Below are 23,716 nucleotides of genomic sequence, written 5' to 3'. Positions count from 1 at the left end.
AGCAGACACTCACAGCCACGGGATGTGCCTCAAGTGCTCCAAGGGCCGCTGGATCCTGGCCCTCAGCTCCTGTGCCCAGCCCAGCGCTCCGGCCACGGGAGGGACGTTCTTGTGCAGGGGAGGGAACCCTGGCAGGGCACAGGGAGCAGCATTTCATCGGCCCTGCCACCCCACAGCAGCTCAGCCCCACAGAGCTGCCCTGCTTTCCAGGCTTCTTCCCTGAAATCCCACCTTTGTCACACCGTGTGGGGCTGGGACCTACAAATCCCCCTCGGGATCTGGAATAAGGGACCGGAGGAGAAGCCTGGCACGTGCTGGGAGCAGACTGGGGGGAATTCTCTGCTTCCCACGGACACTGAGGAAGGGATTTCTGGCTGGGAGCTGGTGGTGACCATCCCATCTCAGAGGCACAAGAACAACACTCCCCAAAGTCACAGCAGATGCTCCATGAACCTCCCCATTCCCCCTGTTAACCTGCACTGGCCTCTCCTGGAACTCGCCTGGCTCCAGAACATTCTTCCTGAGGCTAAGAAGACACACTAATCCTCATAACCTGACAGGAGTTCACCTATTCCTTTCTGTGCCAGCATTCCCAGGAAGTAATAAACCTGGAAAAGGCTGATGGAAGCCTGAATTCCCACCTCCCCCTTGCATTTACAGCATTCCAAGGGAAGAGCTCAGCCCGTGCCTTCAATCCCAGCCACAGCTCATGCACATTTAAAACAAGGACATTGATTTAATGAGCATTCCCAGGCACTTCCCTTTCCACTGGGAACTACAGAAGCTGAAAGCCTTTGCAATCTGGCAAGTTCTGGTTTGCTCAGCAAAAGCAAATTGATTTCCCCCTTAAATCAGCCCAAATCCAGTTTCCTGGTGAAAATCAGTTTTCCTCCTGACGTGGCACGCACCGAGCTGCAGCCCCGGCTGGGTGTGCCTGCTGTAGGTGAGCCTGGCCTGGTCCAGGGCAGAGCTGAACATGCTGAGCAGCACGGGGACCTTGTCAGCAGCAACTGCAGCCAGCACAGGGCGCTGCAGAAGGTTCTGGAACATGGCCAGCAGCTGTGCAGGGGAAGAAATGGGAGGGGGAAAAAAAAAGTCACACTCGTGCACTAAATCCCACTGGGAGTTTTCTCGCTGATGCAGGGGCTTTGTCTTCCTCAGGAGCTCAAAGGTCTGCACTGATGGGCACTTTGTCAAAGGGAACGTTTTCCCCCTGTTTTCCCAAGTAATTCCTGCCTTTCGTGGAATCATTAAGGTTTGAAAAGAGCTCCAAGGTCACCTTTGACTGAATCCCACCACTGAACCGTATCACAGAGAATGTCTTTGTTGCAGAAATGCTCAGACCTTCTCTGTGGGTGCACTATATTCTAACTGTCATTCTTCAATTTGCTATTTAAAAAAAAAAAAAACCCACCACAACAACTCAAAGATAAATGCTATCCCTTAGCATTTTCTACCGTCTTTTTTACAATTATACTGATTTTCTTTTTTCAGAAAATACCATTTACTTTCTCCGCAGGATGGATTCACTGGTAAACAAAGCCACCTCATTTCTAGAAAACCTCCACTTTCAGAGTTGAAATTCATCCACGTGTTAACAAATTGACATTAACAACGATAACCTGGTTCTAACAGCATTTCTCACCGGGAAACCAGAGAGCCACAGGATGGTTTTGGGTTGGAAGGGACCTTAAAGGCCAGCTCATCCCACCCCCTGCCACGGGCAGGAACACCTCCCACTAGAGCAGGATGCTCCAAGCCCTGTCCAGCCTGGCTTTGGAACTCAGAGCAGCCTTCCCTCCACCTCCCAGGGCACCCAGTGAAACTCCTGCCATCCAAGAGCCTGATTTGAGTCATTTCTTTGGCTGCTCTCCCCCAAACTGAGCAAAGGCCTCTTGTGTTTGCGCCGTGAGCTGCGGAGCAGGGACGCTCCCGGCTCCAGGGCTCAACGCAACAGTGCCACTGCCCCACCGTCCCAGCCCCACTGCCTGCAGCTCCAGCACTGCCCGGCCTCTCTGTGGGGCTCAGGGAGAGGGAAGGCAGGGGACAGACAAACCTTGAAGATGTGCTCCAGGCCCGGGGCGTCGCTGAAGGCCTGGCTGAACACCGTGCCCAGCCGGCGCTCAATGTCCTCCACCTTCTGCTGGAAGTCCAAGGCGTCCTGCTCAAACTCCTGTGGGAAGGGGAGCAGCAAGTCCCGAGCTGTGAGAAGGCACTGGGGGAGGTGGCCTGTCACCTCCCAGCCCAGAGGTATTTCCTCTTCTTCACCAGGAATTGAAACTCTCCTCTGGCCACCCTCCACAGAGTCAAGGGCATTTCTGTCCCACCCCATGGCTGAGCTCATGGCCCCCAAGGATGGACCCACAGTCCAACAAGTGCTAACTTGAGCCTGGAGGCAGGACAGGATATTTCCACACCCTCCTGCCCTGAAGACCACACCACCACCCCAAAAACCCACAGAAGCACTCACTGAACCAGCAAGGGATGCTAGACTTAAGCTGTGCCAGGGGAATTTTAGGTTAGACATCTGGAAAAAATTCTTCACTGAGCGATTGGGCACTGGAATCATCTGCTCAGGGAGGTGCTGGAGTCACTGTCCCTGGACGTGTTTACAAAAAAAGGAGGTGGCACTCAGTGCCGTGGTTTAGTTGATACGGTGTTAGGTCACAGCCTGGACTTGATAATCTCAGAGGTCTTTTCCAGCCTGGTTCGTTGTGTGATTCTGAGATAAGGAGCTGCAAGAGCTCCCAAGTGTCTGCAGAAAAGGCCAGCAGCTCCCTGCTCCCTCCAGGGACCATCAGACCACAGCAGAGGGAGGAAGGAGCTGGGAAGGAGGAGCCAGGGCTCTGCTGCTCTCTGGAAACCGGGAATGTGCTGCTGGCATTCCCCCAGGCTGGTCCCACCTACCACGTTGGCCAGGTCCAGGCAGTCGTAGGTTCGCTCTGAGAACACCTGGAACGCCTCCTGGAACTCCTCAAACATCTGCAGCACCTGCTGGCCCAGGGCCTTCCCTCTCATGCCCCCAAGCTCGATCTTCTCCAGCTCTGTCAGGTCCAGGGCCGTGGTCAGGAGACCCTGCAGAGCCAGAGGAGGCGCACACAGCTTCAGCCACCAGCAGGTGACAACAGCCAGCACAGCACAGAGCCGGGTTTGCTCCTGGGCCAAAGGACCTCCCAGGCGCAGCGAGGACGCTCAGGCTGGCGTCAAGATGATATTTAAGGTTCCTTCCAAGCCAAACCATTCAGTGATTCTATGATTACGGGTAGTTTTAAAACAGATGCCATCCACTGTGGCTTTCAACACAGCTCCCTAAGGAATGAGCAGAGTTACACGGTGTGGTTAAACCACTAAAACTTCTGTTCCAGTGCAGAGAACGAGAAAAGGAGAAAAGAAACCCAGACCTTGCCTTGGACAGGCAAAAGCAGCTTGTACAGTGCCCACCTGACCCCAGAGCTGGGAACAGGCCCCAGCACAGAGAGTGGCCCCATCCCCTGACACCGAGGAGGGAAGATTCCAGCAAGGGAGTTCATGGCTATGGAGTTCCTCGATGGCTGCAACACCTGCCAGCTCCAGAGTCTCACCTTCACCACCTGCAGCCTGTGCAGGAAGCTGTCCAGCCGTGCAAACACCAGCCTGCTGTGGAACTCCCACCTCCTCACTTCCTGGCCGGGCCCGTAGTACACGTGCAGGTTTTCCCGTCTCTCCTCAAACGCCCCTTTGAAGGAATTCAGGATGTCAAACACTGTCTGCACCTTGCCCAGGCTCTCCTCCATCTCTCCTTTCAGAAGGTCTTCGGGGGATAGGTACACCGTGGCCTGGAAGAGCCAAATCACACCAGAGGTGTCATTTCTGCTGTCACAGCACGGGTGACTCCCTGCACGGAACAGCTCCGACCCTTCCTCTCGAGTTCAGAATCCCTCTGCCAAGGAAGGACAGGGGAAAGAAAGGGAGAAGAGGTTTTGATAAAACCCTTCCTGTGGCAGACACAGAAACACACCTGCTGAATGAGAAGGTTGCAGATTTCCTGGAGCAGCACCACGATCCGCAGGGGCACGCTGTAGTGCCTGGAGGTGACCCAGATCCAGCAGACCACGTGCAGCAGAGGGACCAGGAGAGGCTTCACCTGGCTGAACTCAACAGCCTCTATGTCCTTCAGGGGCTGCTGGAGGGGGGTCAGGTGCAGGTCAATGTCCTGAGCTTCACTCAGAGCTGTGGGAGGAGAAGGGGTGAGATCCATTGGGCTGGAGCGGTCACGAGCTGGGTGCTGGCACCAAGGGGAACAGACAGTCCTGGTGAGCTCAGTGCACTCACATACATGTGCTGGACAGAAATCACCCTGACCCCTGCTCCCCTGCATGTGCTGGACAGAAATCACCCTGACCCCTGCTCCCCCACGTGTGCTGGACAGAAAACACCCTGACCCCTGCTCCCCCACGTGTGCTGGACAGAAATCACCCTGACCCCTGCTCACCCACGTGTGCTGGACAGAAATCACCCTGACCCCTGCTCACCCACGTGTGCTGGACAGAAATCACCCTGACCCCTGCTCCCCCACGTGTGCTGGACAGAAATCACCCTGACCCCTGCTCCCCTGCGTGTGCTGGACAGAAATCACCCTGACCCCTGCTCCCCTGCGTGTGCTGGACAGAAATCACCCTGACCCCTGCTCACCCACGTGTGCTGGACAGAAATCACCCTGACCCCTGCTCCCCTGCATGTGCTGGACAGAAATCACCCTGACCCCTGCTCCCCTGCGTGTGCTGGACAGAAATCACCCTGACCCCTGCTCCCCCATGTGTGCTGGACAGAAATCACCCTGACCCCTGCTCCCCCACGTGTGCTGGACAGAAATCACCCTGACCCCTGCTCACCCACGTGTGCTGGACAGAAATCACCCTGACCCCTGCTCCCCTGTGTGTGCTGGACAGAAATCACCCTGACCCCTGCTCCCCTGCGTGTGCTGGACAGAAATCACCCTGACCCCTGCTCCCCTGCGTGTGCTGGACAGAAATCACCCTGACCCCTGCTCCCCTGTGTGTGCTGGACAGAAATCACCCTGACCCCTGCTCCCCTGCGTGTGCTGGACAGAAATCACCCTGACCCCTGCTCCCCTGCGTGTGCTGGACAGAAATCACCCTGACCCCTGCTCACCTACAGCTTAACCAGCACAGCAAATGGCCTGACCCGATGGCGAGGGACAGGGAGTGGGGACAGGGAGTGGGGACAGGGCTCTGGGCAGAGGCTGAGGCCACGACAGCCAAGCAGTGCCTGGCAGCACCAAAACCACAGCTCTGCACGGGCTGCAGGATCCCCTCAGGCTGGGCCTGAGCTCAGCTGAGCCAGGCTTTGGCTCTGGCAGCCCCATGGGCAGAGGGCAGCACAGCCCCACCTGCCCTGGCTGCAGCAGACCAGAAATGAGTGAAATCTGGGTGAAATCTTCAGCTTAGCTTTGTGCAGCTGTGTGGTTGGACCTTGAACAACTACCTCTGAGTTAATAATGAACTAATTCTAATTTAATTAATTAATTTTAATAAAGCCAGGACACCAGTGTGCAACTAAACCTGTGGACCGACATTAAGAGAGTCAGCATCTAATCATAGAACCATGGAATGGTTTGGGCTAGAAGAGGCCTTAAAGCACATCTTGTCACACTTTCCACTGTCCCAGGGTGCTCCAAGCCCTGTCCAACCTGACCTTGGACACTTCCAGGGATCCAGGGGCAGCCCCAGCTCCAAAGCTCGAGGCTAAGGGAGAAGAAACTCCCACTGTCAGCATCTCCCTCCCACAGAGCCACCCTGTCCCCCCAGCAGGGACAGCACAGGACACTGGCACCCCAGGCTGTGAAGAGAGGACAGAAGTCAGCACCAGGCTAAAGCTGCCCCAGTGTCTCACCTGCCTCCACATCCACGAGCAGGTTTTGGAAGGCTGGGACGTAGATGCTCTGCGCTCTCTCCAGCACCTCCAGCATGTTGCTGACCCTCCTGGATGTCAGCTGGCTGTGAATTCCCTCCAGGTCAGCACACCTGCAGCAGCCAGGACACGTTACCAGCCCAGCCGGGGCAGCACCAGCCGTGCCCCAAACCCCTCTGTGCCCTGGGCGTGACTCAGTGCTGGAACCCTGCAGGCTGAGAACGTCGGGCTGTCTGTGCTAAAAGACACTGACCCTCAAGCAAACACTACGTTTGTCCTGAGGCCGTGGAACAGGCTGCGAAAATTGAGTGACAGCACTGGGGTTGTGGGTGTGGAGTTTGAATAGGATTGTGAGGTCTCACAGGGTGAAACACTTAGAATTTGGGGTTTTAGTATATAGCAATATATATGGGGCAATATGGAGGATTTAAGGCGCTGTCTAAGTCCTTCTTTTACACCTTCTTCTTGGTTTTGGGTGGTTTTTTCTAATTGGGTGAAAGAGGTCCACACTGTGGACCTTGTGTGGTCAATCATTGGGTTAAAAGTATAAATAATAGAGGTGTCAGCTCACTATTGGATAGTTTATGCTTAAATAACCTTAGAAAAAGTTAGAGACACCTCAATTTTCTACTTTGTTATTTAGAGCTCACGACCCATGAGACTGTGCTATGGATAAGAATTAACAAACACTGAGTCCAAACACGAAACTGCGACTCCTGTGTGTTAATCTCGGCTCTAACACAAAGAAAAGAAAATAAAAAAAACCTCACAACTCAGGATTTTCTGCAGTTACACAAGGTCTGAGCCCAGTGGTGGTAGGAAATGGGAGCAGCCCTACAGGGCACAGCTGGTGCCAGGTTCAGGTGAGAGCAGCTCTGCTGTGCCCAAAGGAGCCAGGGGGTGTTTCTGCAGCAGTGCTGACAGCTCTGCAGGGCCAGGGCTCTGTCTCCAGTCACCCGGAGCCAACACAGCACAAAGGGCAGGTGAAATTCCACTCCCTGGCTCATCTAACCCCCCTCTGGCACCACCAGCAGCCAGCTGACAGCGTGGAGGGTGCCCATCGGCTCTGCTCTGGGGCTGGCTCCTTGTGAACAGCGATGGAAACAGAATTTCCAACAAAATTCCCTCCAGGTGTAGCCCTGAACTGTGGTGGGGCCAAGCCAAAGCGAGCCAACTGCCCAGCCACCTGCAGCCACTCAGAGATCATCATTATTTTACGTCTGGGAGCAACGTTTTTGGGTTCAGGTCTCTACACGACCTCTGGCAGCTGCTCTTGGCTCCCCCCGTCCACCCAAACCAGCAGCAGCAGCTTCCCCCAGCACCTGCTCTTCCAGAACTCCAGTTCCACCTTCGGGCTGGGGTTGGCGCCCTGCAGGAGAGGCTCTGAGGACTCTTTCTTCAGCACCCTCTGGATCTGCCGGCTCCAGTCAATGATGGCTGACTCGGTGGCATGCACAAGGGATTTACTGATCAGCCCCGAGCTGCAGGAAACAGAGCACCAGGGTCACTTGGCTTCCCACCTGTCCTTGTGTGTTGCTCAGCTGGATCTACCTCGATGGGCAGCTGGATTTTACAGCCCAGGTTCATGTTTCAAAACCACAAAACAATCAAATCCATACGGGAGACTATTTCCAAGGGTAGTTAGAGACAAGATAAGGAGGAACGGTTTTAAACTGAAAGAGAGTAGGTGTAAATTAGATATTAGGAAGGAATTGCTCCCTCTGAGGGTGGTTAGCCCCCGGCACAGGGTGCCCTGAGAAGCTGTGGCTGCCCCTGAATCCCTGGAAGTGTCCAAGGCCAGGCTGGACAGGGCTTGGAGCAAGCTGACTGCAGAATCTGGAGCTTTCCCTCAGTGACCCAAGCAGTCCATTGCTCCTCTGCACGCCCACATCCCCTCCCACTTCCTGAGCTTTTCCTGCTTGTATCATTGCACAGACCCCAAAGACAGAGCCCATGAACTAGAGAGAGCAAAACGCCCCTCCTTGGCAGTCTGATGAGCAGCAGAGGACAGGGAGCAAGAATGCCTGACAGGGAGGATCCCCAAAAGCTGCAGCACACGCAGCAGCAGCAGAAAACCCAGTGGAGAGCAAGGGCTGGCACTCACAATTTCTCACTCTTAGGATCAATGTTCTCGATTCCCTCCGAGCCAGCTGGAAGAGGCAGCAAGGTCTTGCCCTTCACTTGGCCAACAACCTTGAAGACAGCACTTTTGAGGCTGTGGACGTGACGGATGATGTCTTGTGACACCACTCGCGGCCAGCCCTGATGGTTCTTCCTGTTGGTGAGGATGGGCAAGAGCACCTACAGCAGGAGTCGGGGGAGAGCAATGGAGAGGAGCTGAAGGAGGGTAGATTCAGGTTTGATTTAGGAAGAACTTGTTCCCTGTGAGGGTGGGGCTGGAAGTGTCCAAGGCCAGGTTGGACACCGCGGCTTGGAGCAACCTGGGATAGTGGAAGTTGTCCCTGCCCGTGGCAGAGGGTGGGATGGGTTTAGGTCCATTCCAACACAAAACATGCTGTGGCCTGATGATTCTGTGACAAAAAGTCCTGTGGATGGACTGGCCACCAGGCTTGGGCAAGCCTGGAGCCCCTCATCACACCTGTCCCAGGCAGTTCCCTGCAGGTGATGCTGAACAGGCCAGAGGGGCTGTCCCTGCACAGCCACCCTCCACAGGCAGAGGGAAGGTCCTCTGGTACCTCCGGCACCTCCAGCATAGCCACGGCCTGGGCTATTTCACCTCTAAATATGGCTCCTGTCTTTATCAAAGGAAGTTCCAGGGTCTGCACTGACCCAGCAGCCGGGGACTCTGGGCCTGAGCTGCTTCTGGCTGTGTCTGTCACCCTCCTCTGGGACCAGAGCCAGGTTGCCCCTGGTGATGAGCAACCTTAATGTGGCCAGACTTGGGGGAGGATAAAGGTATAAAACCAGCTACAAACAGACACAGCATCGAAAAGGAACAACCAGGGTGCCACTCCAGGGTGCTGAAAACTCTGCACCACGACCAAAGAGGACCAGCAGCAACAACCACCATGTCCTGGGAGCCACGGGAAGGGGGAACAACCCCAGGGCACACAGAGTTCACCTTCAACAGCTTCATCTGCGTTAGTAGCAGGCTTTGTCTCCATTACTGAAATCACACGGACTGCTAATGAGAGAAATGCCATAACCAGACACATCAGCTATCTGTATTTTTTTGGGATTGTTCAAATCACAACTGGGCCCCAGATGGAACTTCTTGAAGATCCCTTTGGGAAAACATCAGCCCAGCTGAGGTAACTGGGCACTCCAATACAGGAGGCTCTCCTGAACATCAGGAAAAACCCTTTGCTGGTGGGGGTGACTGAGCACAGGCAGCCCAGGGAGGCTGTGGAGTCTCAGTCTGCAGGGAGACTGAAAAGTCACCTGGACGTGGTCCTGGGCAACTGCTGTGGGTGGCCTGGTTGAGCGGGGGCTTGGACCAGACGTGCCTGAGATGTGCCATGCAGCACCAGCTATCCTAGAACCACAGAATGGTTTGGATTGGAAGGAACCTGGAAGTTCATCTCATCCCACGCCCTGCCACGGGCAGGGACACCTTCCACTATCCCAGGGTTGCTCCAAGCTCCGTCCAGCCTGGCCTTGGACACTTCCAAGGACGGGACGAGCACAACTTCTCCTTCTCGGGAACACATCCTGTGACTGTGTGAGGTGGATCATCCCCCCCGGAGCCCACCGTGAGACGCCCCGAACCCACGCGGCTCAGGATTCAGGTTTCCCTGGGCTCTGCAGACGCAGCGCCGCCTTTCCCCGCTTACCTCCTCCACCAGCGCGGCGAAGTGCGGCAGTGGCTCGGCGGGCAGATCCCCGCACAGCAGCTCGCCGGCGCCGGCTCCGGGCCGCCGGAGGAAGAAAAGCGCTTTGGTAGCGCTGGGGGGCGGCGGGGGCGGCCCGGGGCGCAGCCCCAGCTCCCCGGCCGGGCCCCTCCAGGCGAGCAGCGCCGGCCCCGCCGCTCCCCGCACGAAATCGCCGAGCGCCGGCTCGGCCGCTCCGGCCGCCCAGCGCCGCCAGCGCTCCGGGGGCACGGCCAGGGCCCGCGCCGCGCCCCGCGCCAGCCGCGCCGCGCCCCGCTCCCGCTCCCCGGGCTCCTCCGGGGGCTCCGGCCCGGCATCCCCCCGGCCCTCCATCCGCCCGCCGGCGCTCAGTGTTTGCCGCAGCAGCCGCCGTTGCCCGGGGGACTCCCGGGAGCCGCTCCCGTGTCCCGCCGGGATGCGAGGGCGGTCCCAGCGCTGCCGCCTCCCTGCTGTTGCTCCTGCTCGTTTCTCTCATCCCGGCAGCGCTGTGCAGCCCCAGAAGCAATTCCCCCAGCCCGGCTCGCTGCGCGGGAATTTTTCCACGTGGGGCACAGGCAGCCCCCACGTGGAACCCTCACTCCCTTCCCGACACCGGCGTACCCGCCTCAACCACCCGAAGCTGGAACTTGGCTGCTGTGGGCTGCTACCGCCTCTGAATTTCCATTCTATTAACACCCTCTGTGAGAAGCAGTTCAGTGTTTTCCAGATAAAAGATCCTTCTTTGATTCCATGAAAAGCAGGACAGGATCCTGTGCAGTCGCAGTCACCCCAGCAGTAACCAGGTCCTCCCCTGGGCACCCCAGCCCGCTCTCCCACCTCCACCTGTCCAGTAACAGGAACATTTTGTTTTTCCCCAGTCCCCTGCTATTTATAAAAGCCCAGCAGAGCTTTTCTTCAGGACGCAGATGTGTCAATGCTCTGCTTTAGGCAAGTATAACACTAAAGTGTAGCTCATCAACAAAAGATGCTTTGCTGAAAGTTGGTCCCCTAATTTCCCATAAAGTCTTAAGACTTGTCTGCAAGTATCATCTCCTGAGCAGGGCCTGGGTGTCTTCAAGTTGCCTCCAAAAATGAACTCCTTAATTGAAACAGCACAGAACTCCCCTCCTACTTCCAAACACAGGCAGTGACAGCAGTGGCAAGGGAAGAAGCAAAGCTGACCCACAAAAAGTCTCAGAAAAACTCCTTTTAACCACAGAACTCCCCCCTCTCTGCCTGCTGTGCAGCTTTCCTGTCCCCTGCATCCAGAACTAGAATCTGCTCAAGGACACGCCAGGCCATGAGGCTCCAGCATGATCCAGATCCCATGGGCAAGATCTTGGTCCCTACCCCACTGCCGAACCAGCCAGCCAAGGCTGTTCACCAGAGAAATCCAGGGTTTTGTTTCCCCACTAGTGATCCAGACACAGCTTTCTGGAAGATGGCGAGTGGTTTATTCAGATTCTAAACAAAGGGTTTGGAAAACTGACCTTTTGAAACAAAAAAAAAAAACAGCAGAGAAAACCAAAATAAAATGGGAACACCGATGTACAGATGTATTCTCACTGCTAATTTAACCTAAAACCCTAAAACTGGGTCCCATTTTACTTTTAATCTTCTTCCTATCACCTGGGTTCTGATCGCTGGTTATGGCCCCCTTCACTGAGACCAACTCACCTTCTTCTGGCAAACCCACGGCCCCTTCCAGGGCCTCTCACACCTGATTCTCTTGCAAAGGTCACACCTGCTGCTGTTACATTATCAGTATCTTGTAGTATAAACCCCAAGTTAAAACAGTTCCGAGAGAAGAATTTTTTGGTTAAAAGAAAAAACGCCCCATGGACTGGTGAGCCCCCAGAACAGGAGCTGTGTGGGCAGATCCTGTCTCCACGAGGACCAGTGCTGCTGACAAGCCACTGGAGCTGCAGCCCAGGGAGATCCACGATGACCAAGCCAGCCCAGGTGCCCAGGCCAGCCCCTTTCCCGTGGTGCTGGCAGCGCCGTGCGCTCCCCAGGCCTGCCGAGAGCCAGGCTTCCCTCTCAGAGCAGAGCACTCCCAGCTTTGTCCCTCCCTCCCTCTCAGTTGACTGTTTTAAGCTTCTTGTCTGGCACTTCCTGATGGTTCTTGGCTTGTTTCCGTTTCTGGCACGCTGCCTCCGTGCCGTCCCCCCTGGTCAGCTTGTCCAGGACCAGGGCAGTCTCCTTCAGCAGCCGCAGCTCCCGCTTCTCCTTCCTCTCCTCCATCTCCACGATGTCGTCTGCAAACAAAGCCTTCAGGGCTGGGATCAGCTTCGGGATGGCTGGGAAGTCACCAAAACGTACCTGGAACACAAGCACAGGAGCTCCTGTGTGAGAACCGTTTGATTTCCTTGCTCCCCCTTGCTTTTGGCACTGCCTCTTCCTGCGTGCAGCACGTGCACCCAGCAGCCCTGACCTCTGCGAGTTATTGATGTTTCCTTCACAGAAATGCTGTGGGGCCAGACCAAATTCTGACTGACAGTGAGCTGCCCTCACTGCCACCCTCGGCCAGCTTTTGTCTCCCAGAGGGCTGCTACAGAGAGCCATTGGAGCAGCTCATCAGTTGGAATGGGAATGGATGCAAAATTGGGTTTTTTGGCTGGAGTAGCAAGCACAGACTTGAGGTGACATGAGGCAAGTACCCAGTGTGTTAAGAGTTGGGCTCGAGGGCCATCAGCACCTGTCTCACACCGCTGTGGGGAAAGGGTGGCACAGGGCATCTGCCGGCAGCAGTTAAAGCAGCTGTTTCAGAGACTGCTCTTCAGGAGATAGTGATACAGCACAAGAGGAGCACTTAATTCATGAGCAGCCATCCCAAAATAACCCCAACACCATTCCCAGGCCCCAAATCCCAGCTTACCCTCATGTGGTCGAAGGCAATGCCGACCTTCTCGCTGAAGTCCTCGCTGAACAGCGGGATCTTGGCGTACCTCTGGCTGAAGTGATTGAGCATGATGAACTCTGCATTCATCTTCATCCCAGTCTGGATGGCCTGGGAGGTCGTGCTGCAAGAGGAACACGCCCTGGTCACAGCCAGGCTGGCAGGTACTGCTGCTCTGCACCCAGGGTCACACCACACCAAGTGACCTCACAGGCCCCTCTCCCTCGGGCAGCCTGCAGCCTGCACTGCTGGCAGTTCTGTGACTTCCACACAACCCCGAGTGCAGGAATGCAGCTGTAATAGTTGGGGCCTTGCACTTAAGAGCTCCACAACCTGGGGACAATGAGGGGTGCCAACAGGCCCAGCTCTTGCACTGTGACTCACAGGGAATTCTGAACAGCTGCTCTCAGTCTCCCATGTTTGCTGGGGCAGCACAGGGAATCCCTGGCTGCAGTGCTCTCAGTGAGCTGTGGGGATAAGATGACTCTTCCACCCCCTGAGCTTAGTCCCAAGATGTAACCATGCAGAGGGGCTTTCCCCTGGGCTGGTCTATTTGTAGAGGTACCAGTGTCTGCTTGAAAGCTTTCCCCGTTTCTTTTGGGGTCGTTGAGAGGAGCTGTGGTGGTTTCAGAGCTGCTGCAATGACCAACACCCCACCTTTAGTGTGGAAGAGCTCTGTGCACACCAGAACCTTTGACAGGACTTGGACCCTTCCCCACCAGCTCCAAGGTGTGAGCACCTTTCCCTTCCTAACACAGCCAGCAGCACACACCCCACCTGTGGGTCTTCTCTACAGCTTCTTTTTCCATGCCATCTTCCAGCGTGGCTTCGTGGATCAGCAGGTTGGCATTTTTACCTGTGCAAACAATCACACATCCAATCTTCAGCTGAAGGCTGACCAGCCCAACTGCCCACAGGAGCCCTGCTGTCCCTCCTCAGCCCCTGGCTGTGTGGGAGACACAGCACCAAAGGTTTGGGAGTGCCCACTTTGGATACTGACAGATGGAGACCTTTCTCCAAGAGATTCTTCAAGCAGAGGGTTTTGTTACCTACCCATTTGCACTAAGGCCATGCAGGGCATTGTATCACCAGAATAAACGACTTTCCAGCCAGACTTATGGATCACTGAACATGCAAAAGCATTTTTACAGTGTTGGACTTCACAGGTCTGAAACTGAACAAGGATACAAGCGTTAGACTCCAGGTCCCCTCCAGCCACGGAGCCCCCAGCTCAGGAACTCACCTCAGCCAGGTCGTAGCTCTCTAACAGAGAGCTCACAAACTCCTTGGCTTTGGGTCTGATGTTCTCACAGCCTTTCACAAGACACTGAGAAGGAATCATTCTGTGAGGGAGGGAAGAAGAGATAATTAAGGACAGGTACAAAATGAAACCTGATCTTCTCTTCAAGCAGCCGATTTCTTCTGGTTCTCAGTCTCAGTTCAGTGCCTTGGTGACCTGCATTACCTCTTGCTTTTATTGGTGTCCCAGTAACTCATCCAGTCACTTCTACCCTCCTCTCAAGTACCCTTTCTTCTCCTTGTCCAACTCCCTTTTCCTAGAGCAAAGGGAAGCCTCTACTAAGCAGCACAGCTGAGTAACAAACCCTGTCCTGTCCTCTGCAAACTGCATATCATCCTTGTTCTACAGCCAGTGGAAGGAGCCAGAGTCACCTCCAACGCAGGGATGGGGGAATGGACGACAGGGGTTTGCCTTGAGTAAAGACATTTCTCCACACAGAACACTCACTGGATGTCTCCAAGAATCTCCTCACAGTGGTTGTGGTACTCGTGCAGCCAAGGCATGATCTGCTCGGGTGCTACCAGAAACAGAGGGCTGAAAGCCTGACCGAGGGCTGCCTGCAAAAGCAAAGGTAGAGGGAAAAAAAAAATCAGTACTAGGTGTACACCAGATCAGAGAGGAGAAATGCTAGGGAAAGGCTGGTGCTTCTCCACTGCTCTGAATCCCCCTCCCCTCACCCCAAGCCACGTACAGGAGCAGAGGAATGACTTACAAAAGCTCTGCGCCGCTCCATCAGGATGTTCACCAGCCCCTGCAAAGGGAACACAGGAGACAGCAAAGGCAGTCAGAAGTGTCTGGGGAGTCATTGGCAACAGAGCCAGAGCAAAGAAGGGAGAGGGGATCAGAAACACAGATCCAGCAGTGCCTGGGGAATGAACACAGAGAGGAATGCAGAGCAGGGCAGCCCACATTCACCAGCTGGAGCCCCAAGGCTCCGAGCAGAGTTGCACAGAGCCCCTTCCCCTCCCCATAGCCTGGACCCACCGAGTGATGATCCGTGTGCATGTGGGACACAAACACAGCCACCAGGTTACACAGCACTTGGTCAACCTGCTCTCCATAGTGGCGGCACAGCTGCCCAAAGGTTCCTTCCCCACAGTCCAGGAGCAGGGACCGGGTAGCGCTGGTGAGAGGTGACAGAGACACTGAGCAGTCACTCTGAGAGCTCTGAGCAGCCAGGAGGATCTTTTGGGTTTTTTTTTGGGGGGGGGGGGGGGATTTTACCTGGTATTCACCAGCGTGGAACTGACGTTGCGGATTTTCATTGGAATTGCAGATCCTGTTCCCAAGAACACAATTTCAGGATAAGCAGACATGTTTCCTAGGGAAAACAGACAATGAGGATTTGTAGGCAGATGTTCTCCACGCCCTGCCCAGTCAGACACCATCCAATTCACCAGCCCAGTAACTGCAGAGGCAACAGGGCCAGCACAGTCATTTTTGCAGGTTTACAAGGGAAGGCAGAACAAGGCCCAGCACTCCACAGCTTCACCTGGGCTCTGAAGCCACCAAGAGCTCCTATTTCCCACCACACTGATCCAAGCTAAGCTGCTGATCCCTACCTGGTACAGCAGACAGGCTCTCTTTGCACTCCTTCACACGGGTCTGGAAGTCAGGGAGGTCCAAGGCTTCACTGACAAACATGTCAGGATCACAGACAGTCACAGCATCTCTGCAAGAACAGGCCACAATCAGGATGGGGCAAGGCAGGAACTCAAACAGCCCTTTCCAAAGTGCCAAATTCCTGTGACAAAACAGCCTCACAAGGGGACAAACCATCTTGTTTTCTTTATTTCAAGGGGTTGGAGAAGACACATCCACCAGTGTGGTGTGTGCCAGAAAGGCCTGGTTGGGCTGAGCCAGGCACAGAAATGATCACTCCACCAAAGTGGAGAAGCTGCTGCAGTAGCACCTCATCCCATCCAGAGCTGCCAGGCACTAGAGGGCACTGCAAGGCAGCACAATGGTCCTGGAAGAGGAGCAGCCACCTAAAGGGACCCAGGCATGGCTAAAAGTGTAAGAAACCTGTGTCCTGGGCCTGCTTCAGAACATGTGCAGCACTGCAGGCCTTCAGATACCTTAACAGAGAAACTCTTCTCGGCACCTGCGTCCTCCTGTTGTGCCCAACAAAGGCAGAAATCTGAGCCCTGGTGGCTGAAATCTTGCCCCCTGTGGTCCCTGGCCCTCCCACTGAGCAGCTTCACCCATTTGCCCATTGGTTTGTTTAACCACCTGAAGCTTTCAGCAAGGGACAGAAATAACACTCCAAAGCACTGGCCAGGTGCTGTTTTCAGTGGTTCACTCCACCTTGTCTGAGACTTTCAGGGGCAGGGACACAGCCCTGAGAAGTTCCCCCAGCACAGCCACCAGAAAGGATCTGCAGGGGATGCTGACAGAGTTCCCTCCCTCACCAAAAAGCTGCTTCGAGCCAACACCCAAATCCTGGGAAGAAAAAAAAGATTCCCACTGACCTCTGCCACTCCTGCTGTGGCCTCAGGTGGTATTTCAGGAGGCACTCCCCTCGCACGATGGGCACAGGGCACGCAGCCTCTGCCTCCTGTGGGAGGAGGGTGATGTGAGACACAGCCCTTGCTGAGGGCAGCAGGCACAGGGGCAAGGGGTGATTACCTTGCTCTGGTAGGTGGTGAGCAGAGGGAAGATCTCTGGGTGGATGAGGTTGAGCTGAGTTTGGATCTTGTAGCTGCGTGGGTTGTGCACAGCAGAGGAGTTTTCATTGAGCACCAAGTGCTGAGTCCCAGGCCCAAATCTGTCAGGAGGACAGTAACACTCAACAGCTCCAGCCTCACAACTGGGCACGTGTGCAGCACGTGAGCCAGCAGAGCCCTGTTTTTAGAGCTCTTTTTACTTTGTGCACCACCAGAAGAGGCTGCTGCCTCAGGGACAGGAGGCCAGGAGCACGCACCTCTCCATCCAGTGCTGGTAGCGGCTGTCTCGGAGCACGGCCTCGGGGGTCATGTGGATAACCAAGGCCACCTGGTGCTCAGGAACCCCCTCCTGGTACCTGGGACACATTCAAACAGAGAGAACATCCATGCTCCAGTCCCTGTCCTCGGCATCCCCTCCTCTCTCCCACTTTGGTGCTGCCAGAGATGGCCCCTGAGGCTGGCAGAGCGGGATTTTCAGAGCATGGCCCTGCATCACCCGAGGCTCAGGCCACCATCTGCTGGCACCTCCACTGTCCCCCACAGGACAGCTCCTCTCCTCCATCAGCAGCAACGTCTGCAGAGCCTCCAGGAGCCCAAATGCTTCTGCACGAGCCCTGCAGAGCTGCTATGTGCAGCCCAGGCTTCCAGCAGCCAGGGAAGCAGCAGGCTCCACTGCTCCCCAGGCAGACACCAGGGCACGTTCCTGCTCTGGAGGTCCCTCAGGGAAAACAGCCACAGTCACAGGACCCCACAGGTCCTGCCTCTCCTAAAAGCCCCAAAATGCACCTCCAATCCTTTCTTGCATCAAAAACTCCTTAGCAGTGCCAAAGGGCTCAGCCATCAGCCATGAGGAACAGCACATCTAGGCTAGAACCAGAGCAGAACTCAGCACAGGTGTCCCTCCCCAGACACTGCAGGTGGCCCAGGCCTACCTTTGGAAGGTCTCGTTTTGGCAGACAGCGTCCACAAAGCCCTCGTGAGGACACTCCAGCACCAGGAACACTGGGCCAGGGTCAGTGGGGGTGCACAGCTCCTCAGGAAAGAGCTGCAGGCAGATACACAGCGGTCACACCACAACCAGCCTGGACACACAGCCCTTCCTGCACCTCTGTGAGTCCTTGGGTCAGACAGAGCCCACAGCCACTCCCAATGCTCAGGACACCCTGCCAGGGCAGCTCTTGGGCCCTTTCTGCTCTCATTACACAGCAAAATGCAAATGTGTAACAGTAAATCCCAACCCTGGCCTCAGAGAACACCCCATCCTAACCCGAGGAGAGGAATTTCAGCAGTTCCTAGGTTCCCATGACAGACTCAGATGGCAGCAAAAGCATGTGTAAGGAAAAAAAAAGGCTTTATAAAATTCTTGTGACACAAAGATGTGCTGATCCTGGCTCCCAGGTCAGGATCTTCACTTGCAGGTCACCTGGGCCATGGCCAGAGCTGGCTCTGGAGAGATCCGGACCCTGTACCCCAGAACTACGGAGTCTCTTTTGGTGCCAGAGGTGCAAACAGGGTAAGGAGGGAGTGATGGCTACTCAGGCATTCAATCTCCAGAGCTAAACAATGCAGGGATTAACTCCACCAGCTCACTCCTAGAGCTGCACCAGCTTTAGGAGGGGGAGATGAAGCAGCTCTGCCAAGCAGCAAACACCCAGCCATACCCACACGGGAGTTCATCTCCCAGATCACCACCCCAACAGCCCCAGGCATGTCACACTCAGCAACAACATCAGCTGGAACAGTCCCAGGATGTACTGGAAGGCAAAAAGCACTCTGCACAAAAGCCTGTCCCCCTGGGAGCCCAGGGAAGGAGGGAGAGTGGCAAAGCCACAAGGGAAGCACAGACACATCTTACCTCTTTGCCTTCAAAAGTGATGCTCTCCCCATTTTTGAGCGCTGTGATGATGGGAAGGATGGCTGGAGTTCCCCTGAGAGCAAGGCCACAGAAAGATTTAGCATTGCCAACACCCACGTGCCTGCTGCTGCCCCGTGCCCCAGGCTGGGCTCTCATACTCACACTGGCAGGCCCAGCTCCTGGGCTTTAGCTGCAAGGAACTTCCCCTTCCTGGGGTGAACCTGCAAAGAGTTAAACACAATTATCACCCAGAGAAAGAGGGCCAGGAAACAACATCCAAGGGAATATTTGCTCCTTTCTCAGTTCCACAGCCATTGCTCCAATTTACCCCAAAAAGGTTTTTCTGGACTCTCTGCTTTCCAGCATCATGCTGCTGCTTCTTGCTGCCCTCTTTAGCCAAGCAAGCACAACAGCCTGCCCTCCTCTGAGGGTTAAACAGGAATGGAACCTGTACACTCATAACCGCTGCTGGATTCTAAAAATCACCTCCAGCTTTACTCATTCCAACTCATGCTACAGCAAGTCTGACACTCGAAAAGCAGAAACTCATTTGAGCTTTAAAGCCCAGCTTGAGAACACTGTCTCCAGCTCTGTGCTGGTTTAGAGACTCTGTGCCCAAACTTACTTTACAAAGAAAAGCTGTCACCAGATCAGGGTGTCTCCTAGCAGACTTCTGCCCATCACCTGGAAAACAAAGCAAAATTACTAAAAATCATCACTCACTATCACTTTTCTTAAAATTAAAACATGCCTAAATCTGCTAAAGCTTTAACAGGAATATTATGCACTTAACTTGGAGCCCAGCAGCCAAACATTATGAACACCCAAGGCCAGAGAGCCCAAGACTTCAGACACAGGAAGCCAAACTAAAGCCCAAGACTGAAAAATAATCAGCCCAGCATGAACCTGTAATTCAATTACAAAGGCTGGAGCATCCACCCCCGCCAGAAGGAAACTATTACAAGGACTAATCACACCCAAGCACCAATCATGTCCCATTTCTAGCCCTTTTAAGTTCTCTGTCAAATTCCAAAGCACCAGAACACTTTCTGCTCCATGGAATCTTCCAGCTGAGCTTCTCTACAGACCTCACTTTATGGCTCAGAGGACAAATTCCTATCCTTACTTTGGCTTCCTCTCTTTGAAGTTAAAAAGGCCACTCCATGTGCTTCACCTGTTTTCTTTGGGCTCCCTTTTCCTTCCTCCAAGCTTTGCTGTGCAGCTCTGGGGGATCCAGGCCCTTTAGGGCTGTTTCCACCTTGGGGAGATGCTCCAGGACTCTGAGGGGGTGAACTTTCAGCAGCCAGTGGTTTTCCTGTCCCAAATCCAATAAAAGCAGACAAAGGCCACTCAATCCAAAGCAACATGAAAGAAAAGCAGGAGCAGCATTCCCTCTTCCATGACAGTCAGGTTTAAACTACCAGGATACAGAGCTCTTCCCCCCAGCCTAGCCTGCACTTGCATCCTCCAGACTTATTTCAGGAGCCATCCCTCATCCAAGCCCTTCTCCCCAAACTGTTTAACTCTGTCAAGTCTGTGCTGCACCCTCAGCATCACAGGTTCCAGAAGAAAGGACACAGCTGGCTGTGACAAAGCCAAATCCAGGGATGTTTCACACATCATTCCATCCACCCACACCTAAAGGAACGAGCCAAGGCCCTGACTCAGCAGGTCTTGTTATTTAAATGAGATCCTTTCTCCTGAGAAAAGCAAATCAATGGAGCTCTGCTTACTCAGGCTGGCAAGCAGAAGCTGCTCCTTGAACCTCCACTGTGCTGCCCCCTGTCTCTCTGCAGCACCAGGGCTCACCTGTCAGAGGGATCTGGTAGACAGTCATTGTCTCATCCTTGTACTCAGGCTCCGTGTGCAACTGCACAGCTGGAAAGAGATCAAAACCCACCATCAACAAGTGCACAGGCAGAGATTCACTCTCCCCAAGAATATAAATCAGAAAAGTGGTTTTGTCTTTCTTAATCACAACCTGATGAACGATCCCTTTCTCTGCCCAACTGCAAACCCCAATGAATAATTAAAGTTTTAAAAGTCCATCATCCTTGGGGAGCAGCCCAGGATACCAAGGGGAGCAAATTCACTGGCAGACTCTGGAAGCAAATTGCCTTCAGTGTTTCAAAACCAAATGCTGTGTGTATCAGCCAGCCTGGCAGCCCCTGAGTAGAAACAAAGCTGGAAACACTATTGTGAGGGGTTTGAACAATGTATCAGAGCAAAACCACTGTATAAACCTCCTCTGAGTGGACCGAAACCAGAGGCTGAGGCTGTAACTCAGCAGGGCAACCTTGGCTAGAGATGAAACCAAAAGTTCCAAGTTCTTTTCCTACAAACCCCTGAGCCACCTACCTAAATCCATCCTTTTGAGGGGCCCGGGAAAGAGGCGAATGGCTTTCAGGTAGTTTTGCTGGAAAAGAGACAGGGGATCAGGTGGGGGCACAAGTGACAAACACCCTCCCAGCAGCTACAGACTGACAAATGTGAGCAGCTCACACGGCTCTGGGCAGGTGTCCCACCTCAGGCAGGCACTGCGCATTCAGAAAGAGGAAGAGCCACTGTCCCCACCCACTCCTGCCGTGCAGTTAGTCAGCAGAAACTGCAAGGAAATAAAAGCACTACAACAATGCTGAGGATTGCAAATTTCTGGTCCAGATGAGGCATTAGGCTGGCAAGGACCACATCAAACAGCAGAGCAGAGACTGAGCTTCTATTAATATAAAATGGGGAGGGAGCAGACAAGGGAACAAAGGTCCTCCTCTTTCTCCCAAAAGCTGATTTATCAGGATACAAGTCAGGAACAGACCTCTGCTGTCTTGTCACTGAAGAGATTTGGATTTTGGGCTGACACTAATTCAGACCAGCATTTCACACCTGCACAAATATTCCCTTTGCCACCAGCTCACCCAGTTCCAGGCTGAGCTTTAACACCTGGAGGGTTTGCTCTCCCTTCTGCACCTGGCCATACTCACCAGCTTTGGTGGCCCCAGGAACACACACCTCTGCAGCCCTATAGCCTTCAGGGTGAGAATCATACCTAAGAGCAGACAGAGAAAACAGCTTTATCACAGCTCCAGTGACCACTGGGAGATCCCAAAGATCCCTCTCTGTTCAGGAGTCCTTGGTCTCTCCACGAAAGCCAGAACTGAACCTGGAGCTGAATTCAGTTTTGCCTCAGCTTTGTGCCAGTTTCAACAATTCACTTGCCTCTACAGGAAAAGAAACTATCTACGCATCTTGATAAAATTAACCTAGAGCGAGGCATCTGAACAGATTGTTAACCTCCTCCTTTTCTTGGAGATTTCCATAGTTTCAATGGACAAAATCCACAGCCATCTGTCCTACCCTCATCCTGCGCTGAGCACAATGGTGCCCACATGCGTGCTCCTCTGGATTCAAACCAGCCCAACCCCTGCTGGCAACCCTGCTAACACCGTCTGCTCCAGGAGATCTTGGGAAGCTGCAGCCAGGCACGCCGGACTGGCAGGACCTGTCCCACCACGTGTGTGCACTGCCGCAGATCCCCAGCACAGCGCAGCCCTGTGACAGCGAGGTCTCCGTGCCCACCTCTGCCTAAAACACCCCCGGCAAACCGCACGGGGCTCACCGGGCAGCCCGCCGACGTTGGCCCAGGAGACGCGGCTCAGGAAGATGCTGTCCAGGTGCGAGATCTTCAGCCTGCGGGGCACACGGGGGGTGAGCAGGGCCCGGGGTATCCCCGGGCTGTCCCCCCCGCGCTGCCCCACTCACTTGTGCTCCTGCATGGCGCGCTGCGTGCCCTCGCCGCAGTTGAACAGATACCTGCGGGGAAAGCGGCGTCAGGGCAGGCCGGGGAGCGGAGCCCCGCCGCCGGCCCCGCACTCACCGGTTGAACTCGGAGAACACGTACACGGCGGCCCCGGCGTCGCGGCTCCCGGCCGCCACCACCTGCACGTACACGGTGTTGGGCCCCGCCAGGCCCGTGCCCGCGTTCCGCCGCCGCTCGCGGGCCCACACGTGCCGGGGCACGTCCTTGGGCCGCCGCGGCGGGCGCGGGGCTGAGGGGCCGTCGGCCATGGCGCAGCGGCGGGAGGCGGCCCCGGGCGCGGTGCCGGTGCCCGCCGTGCCGGTGCCCGCCGTGCCGGTGCCCGCCCGCCGCCACAGCCCGCGGCCCGCCGGCAGCGCCCGCAGCAGCGCCCACATCCGCGCGCCCGCCCCGCCGCCGATCGCGTCACCGCGCGCCGCAGCCAATGGCAGGCGAGAAATGCCCGCGGTGGGCCGGGCCCCCTTTGTCACGTGATGCAGACGGACCAATGCGGAGGGAGAAGTCCCGCCCCTCAGTCCTGCCCTGTCGCTTTCACGTGATCGGCTTCTGCCGGTCGGTGTTCGGGGGCTGCCGGTCCGGGCGGTTCTGTGTCCGGTCACTGTCAGGGATATCTGTCCGGTCCGGGCGGTTCTGTGTCCGGTCACTGTCAGGGATATCTGTCCGGTCCGGGCGGTTCTGTGTCCGGTCACTGTCAGGGATATCTGTCCGGTCCGGGCGGTTCTGTGTCCGGTCACTGTCAGGGATATCTGTCCGGTCCGGGCGGTTCTGTGTCCGGTCACTGTCGGGGATATCTGTCCGGTCCGGGCGATTCTGTGTCCGGTCACTGTCAGGGATGTCTGTCCGGTCCGGGCGGTTCTGTGTCCGGTCACTGTCAGGGATGTCTGTCCGGTCCGGGCGGTTCTGTGTCCGGTCACTGTCAGGGATGTCTGTCCGGTCCGGGCGGTTCTGTGTCCGGTCACTGTCAGGGATGTCTGTCCGGTCCGGGCGGTTCTGTGTCCGGTCACTGTCAGGGATATCTGTCCGGTCCGGGCGGTTCTGTGTCCGGTCACTGTCAGGGATGTCTGTCCGGTCCGGGCGGTTCTGTGTCCGGTCACTGCCGGGGATCTGTCCGGTCACTCCCCTGGCTCTCTGCCCGGCCCCATGTGAGCAGGGGAACACTGGTTTAGACCCTAAACTCTGCCTCACCTCGAGTCTCGGGGGCAGTTTCGGAAGCCACAACATAAGACAGAGCTAAAGCTCTTAGGGAAGGTCAGGAGGAAGGACACAGAGCTGGTGAGGAGCCTTGGCAGGATGGATTCCCAGGCTGCCCAGGGGATGGGCACGTTCCCAGAGCTCCAGGAGTGTTTGGACACCACTCCTAGGGATGCCCAGGGTGGGATTGTTGGGCTGTCTGTGCAGGGCCAAGAGCTGGACTGGATGATCCTTGTGGGTCCTCTCCCACTCAAGAGACCACGATTCTGTGATTT

General features: G+C 55.4%; 2 protein-coding genes across 2 annotated transcripts in view; both read right to left on the bottom strand.

Moving 5' to 3' along the window:
• DNAH9 (dynein axonemal heavy chain 9) overlaps nucleotides 1–8,073 on the bottom strand; it is a 137,106-nt gene extending 129,033 nt beyond the window's left edge. The window contains exons 1-9 of the mRNA XM_066200303.1: nucleotides 8,015–8,073; nucleotides 7,233–7,391; nucleotides 5,893–6,023; nucleotides 3,998–4,209; nucleotides 3,582–3,815; nucleotides 2,908–3,075; nucleotides 2,057–2,173; nucleotides 909–1,059; nucleotides 14–128 (exon numbers count right to left, since the gene is read on the bottom strand). Coding sequence (XP_066056400.1) covers nucleotides 14–128; nucleotides 909–1,059; nucleotides 2,057–2,173; nucleotides 2,908–3,075; nucleotides 3,582–3,815; nucleotides 3,998–4,209; nucleotides 5,893–5,968 — 1,073 coding nt within the window. The 5' untranslated portion in view covers nucleotides 5,969–6,023; nucleotides 7,233–7,391; nucleotides 8,015–8,073. The remainder of the gene's footprint in view (nucleotides 1–13; nucleotides 129–908; nucleotides 1,060–2,056; nucleotides 2,174–2,907; nucleotides 3,076–3,581; nucleotides 3,816–3,997; nucleotides 4,210–5,892; nucleotides 6,024–7,232; nucleotides 7,392–8,014) is intronic.
• A 3,077-nt stretch (nucleotides 8,074–11,150) lies between these two features.
• Nucleotides 11,151–22,627, bottom strand: ELAC2 (elaC ribonuclease Z 2). Its single transcript, XM_066200535.1, has 24 exons — nucleotides 22,311–22,627; nucleotides 22,196–22,246; nucleotides 22,053–22,123; nucleotides 21,418–21,482; nucleotides 20,798–20,855; nucleotides 20,249–20,317; nucleotides 19,614–19,754; nucleotides 19,065–19,123; nucleotides 18,602–18,660; nucleotides 18,440–18,512; nucleotides 17,517–17,629; nucleotides 16,842–16,940; nucleotides 16,547–16,685; nucleotides 16,390–16,475; nucleotides 15,481–15,590; nucleotides 15,143–15,239; nucleotides 14,903–15,041; nucleotides 14,631–14,669; nucleotides 14,366–14,475; nucleotides 13,862–13,961; nucleotides 13,672–13,792; nucleotides 13,396–13,474; nucleotides 12,598–12,742; nucleotides 11,151–12,041 (listed from the first exon to the last, which is right to left on the bottom strand). Exons 1-24 carry the CDS (start codon nucleotides 22,625–22,627, stop codon nucleotides 11,799–11,801), a joined length of 2,583 nt encoding a protein of 860 aa, XP_066056632.1. The 3' UTR covers nucleotides 11,151–11,798.
• Between the last annotated feature and the right edge of the window lie 1,089 nt (nucleotides 22,628–23,716).

Source organism: Chamaea fasciata, unplaced genomic scaffold, assembly GCF_029207755.1.
Source record: "Chamaea fasciata isolate MVZ Bird 193981 ecotype frontalis unplaced genomic scaffold, bChaFas1.0.hap1 SCAF_19, whole genome shotgun sequence".
In the NCBI taxonomy this organism is placed as follows: domain Eukaryota; kingdom Metazoa; phylum Chordata; class Aves; order Passeriformes; family Sylviidae; genus Chamaea; species Chamaea fasciata.
This window is presented reverse-complemented; position numbering and strand designations above follow the sequence as displayed.

Bases quoted from the DNA above. Each gene is read 5' to 3' on its own strand.
- ELAC2 (XM_066200535.1), bottom strand. From the start codon at position 22,627: ATGTGGGCGCTGCTGCGGGCGCTGCCGGCGGGCCGCGGGCTGTGGCGG. The intron at 22,247-22,310 runs GTGAGTGCGGGG...CTTTCCCCGCAG, and splicing joins GTGTTCTCCGAGTTCAACCG to GTATCTGTTCAACTGCGGCG. The intron at 12,042-12,597 runs GTAAGCTGGGAT...CTTGTGTTCCAG, and splicing joins TTGCCTTCGACCACATGAGG to GTACGTTTTGGTGACTTCCC.